Source organism: Balaenoptera borealis, assembly GCF_965194805.1.
Source record: "Balaenoptera borealis genome assembly, chromosome: 16".
Taxonomy (NCBI): domain Eukaryota; kingdom Metazoa; phylum Chordata; class Mammalia; order Artiodactyla; family Balaenopteridae; genus Balaenoptera; species Balaenoptera borealis.
The window spans coordinates 15,049,494-15,052,348 of record NC_138872.1 but is presented as its reverse complement, the minus strand read 5'-3'; the positions used below and the strand labels follow the sequence as shown (position 1 = coordinate 15,052,348).

The window sequence follows — 2,855 nt, the reverse complement described above, 5'->3', positions numbered from 1 at the left end:
GCATTTGTCTAGTGTTTTGTCTTGTAGAAAGCAGTTTAGGAAATACTATGGAAAGAATAGACTTTGGAGTCTGACATTACATACAAATCCTGGTATCTTCCCTGTCTGATTTCTGAGGCCTGGTGCTGCCTTTTACTAGCTATGCGACTTAAGTCACGTCACCTCTCTAAGCCTCAATTTGTTCATCTGTGAAAATGGAGATCCCCAGAGCACCGGTAAGATTAAAGGTGAGTGGGCATGTAATGGGCCTGATGCCCAGTGGGTGCTCAAATAAGAGTTTATTTTCCTTCCTCGCCTGTGGTCCTATCACCTGCCCTCAGCAGGGTGAGAAACAAAAGGCAAGAGGAAAAGTCACATTGCCTAGGGCTTTGTACAAGAACTTTTTTTTTTTTTTTTTTTTAGAGGTTACTATTTTTTTTTTTTTTTTTTTTTTATTTATTATGTTTATTTTTGGCTGTGTCGGGTCTTCGTTTCTGTGTGAGGGCTTTCTCCAGTTGCGGCGAGTGGGGGCCACTCTTCATCGTGGTGAGCGGGCCTCTCACTATCGCGGCCTCTCTTATTTCGGAGCAGAGGCTCCAGACGCTCAGGCTCAATAGTTGTGGCTCACGGGCCCAGTCGCTCCGCGGCATGTGGGATCTTCCCAGACCAGGGCTCGAACCCGTGTCCCCTGCATCGGCAGGCAGATTCTCAACCACTGCGCCACCAGGGAAGCCCAAGAACTTTTGATCAAGTACCAAAACAGTACAAAAAGAAGCCTCCACTCCCCAAGCAGGGCCTCCTACCTTGGTAATTTTCATTGTAACCAATCTGACAAGACCTATGGCCTGGCTTAACGGTTTCTGGAAACTTCCTGGGGTCTGGGCCCTGATGGGCTGGTGTTTGTCAGAGTGGCTCAAACCACCACCCTATCTGCATCCCTGCCATAGACACCACCGACCCTGCCTGCCCAAAAACCATACGGAGAAGCCACCCTATGTGTCTGGTGCTATTTCATCCCGCTGCAAGCAGGAGCCAGGAGGTTGGCCCCTCCGGGATCTCACTAGGGCCACCGTGCCCCCTCCACAGCCCCCGCTGGCTCTGGATGGGCCATCATGAAAGCTTGAGCTGCCCGGATCAGGTCCTCTTCCCGTAGGCCTGGGACAGGCACGGTGGGGATGCCAGCGATCATCATGGCCAAGGTAAGAATGCAGATGTCGGGCTGGGAGCCGGCCTCCTTCCCTCCTGCCTCAGAGGGCAGCCCACACAGCAGGGGCCCAGGTCTGCTGGGGCCACCCAGGTAGGGAGCTCTGCTTCTGGAGCAGCCATCCTCCCAGCCCAGGCTCTCCGGCTGCCTCGCGTGGGGGAACTTGTGGCAGTACCAGCTGTACTCCTTCCGCCGCAGTGGCTCCCAGCTAGCCCCCCCAGGGCAGCCCCTGGCTTCTGGCACTGCCAGGGCCGGGCCCCAGGCCTGGGCAACGGGTGTCGCCTGCTCAGCTTTCTGGCTCAGTGGCCCTTGTCCACCAGAGGCCACCACCACTGGCTCTACAGGACTATAGAGGCCAAGGGATGAGCCCAGAGAAGCAGCCCCACCTGCAGAGACAGGAACGGGATGGAATGTTATTCTTGGTCTCTTTGAGGAGGAGGCTCTGAGGGGCAGGGCATAGGAGCAGAGCACTGGGATTGGGGGCAATTAATCCCAGCCCAAGAGCGCTGTCCAGTGGTTGGGAATTAGGTTTTACTCATAGCCACAGCCCCAGGCAGTCCCTAATGCAGACAGGTGATGGAGAAGTGTTTGCTGAATGAATGAATGAGCAAGTGGGTAGCTATTGGCAAGGACTTCTGGAATAGCTTTCTTCCAAGAGAATTGACTCCAGGTCCAGCCCAAAAATGCCCAGCAGAACCTCCACCTCCCCAGAGCCAGGAAGCAGGTTCTCAGGGGAAGTTGTAGTACACCCTCCAGTTCCAGGAGCCCCCTCTCACCTTGGCCGGAAGGCAGAAGACCTGGATGAGTTTGTGGAGACATGAAGTAGGACATGGCTGCTCTAAAGCCCCTGTTTGTGAGGGAACAGTCATCTGCCTCCTGTCCTACCCTCTCCGCCCTTCTAGAATGTCACCTCATAGTCCCTCCCTTTTACACCTGGAACCCAGCTCATTGACCTGTTCATTCTAGAACGTGTACATGACAATGGATAGTGTTAAAAGAGCACTGGACCAGGAACTGGGCATTCTAGGTTCTTGCCTTTACCTTGGGCAAGTCACCTGGACAGTTTTGTTCCTTGACATCCTCAGCTGTAAGATGGGGGTAATGACTGCCCACTACCTCACCAGAAGTTATGAGGGTCAAATAAGATCATTTGTATGGAAGCAAATGATCAGCGATACAATTAAAGGAGTCTGGTGCTTTGTGCTCTGTAGGGTGAGAGAAGGAATACTCTGCATTCATTCATTTGCTGTGTGACCTTGGACAAATACATTCCCATCTCTGGGCTTCAGGTTCCCATCTGTGAAATGAAGTACTTGGTCTAGGGCACTGGTTCTCACCCCAAGCTGCACATTAGATGCTCTTGGAAGCTTTTAGAAATCCTGATGCCCAGACTTATCCCAGGGTCAATTAAATCATAATCCCAGTTAGCAGTATTTTTTCAAAGTTCCTCAAGTGGTTATAACATGTGCCAAACTTGAGACCTCTGTTCTAGGGAAATGCTTCTCAATCCTGGCTGTACCTTAGAATCTCTAGGGGAGCTTTTACAAAAACAATGTCTAGCCCTCATCCTTTGACAAATCAAATGAGAATCTCCAGAGATGGGGTCTGGGGCACCAGCAATCTAAGTATCCCAGATACAGAGTAGCCAGGCTAGGAACCACTGGTCTAGGTG

At 52.0% G+C, this 2,855-nt stretch overlaps 1 protein-coding gene across 1 annotated transcript; it reads right to left on the bottom strand.

Annotated features, from left to right (window-relative positions):
- Nucleotides 1-150: 150 nt before the first annotated feature.
- On the bottom strand, nt 151-2,087 carry SPATA25 (spermatogenesis associated 25). Its single transcript, XM_082361870.1, has 2 exons — nt 1,960-2,087; nt 151-1,569 (listed from the first exon to the last, which is right to left on the bottom strand). The coding sequence occupies exons 1-2, from the start codon at nt 2,012-2,014 to the stop codon at nt 1,040-1,042; spliced, it is 585 nt and encodes a 194-aa protein (XP_082217996.1). The 5' UTR covers nt 2,015-2,087; the 3' UTR covers nt 151-1,039.
- Nucleotides 2,088-2,855: the final 768 nt, after the last annotated feature.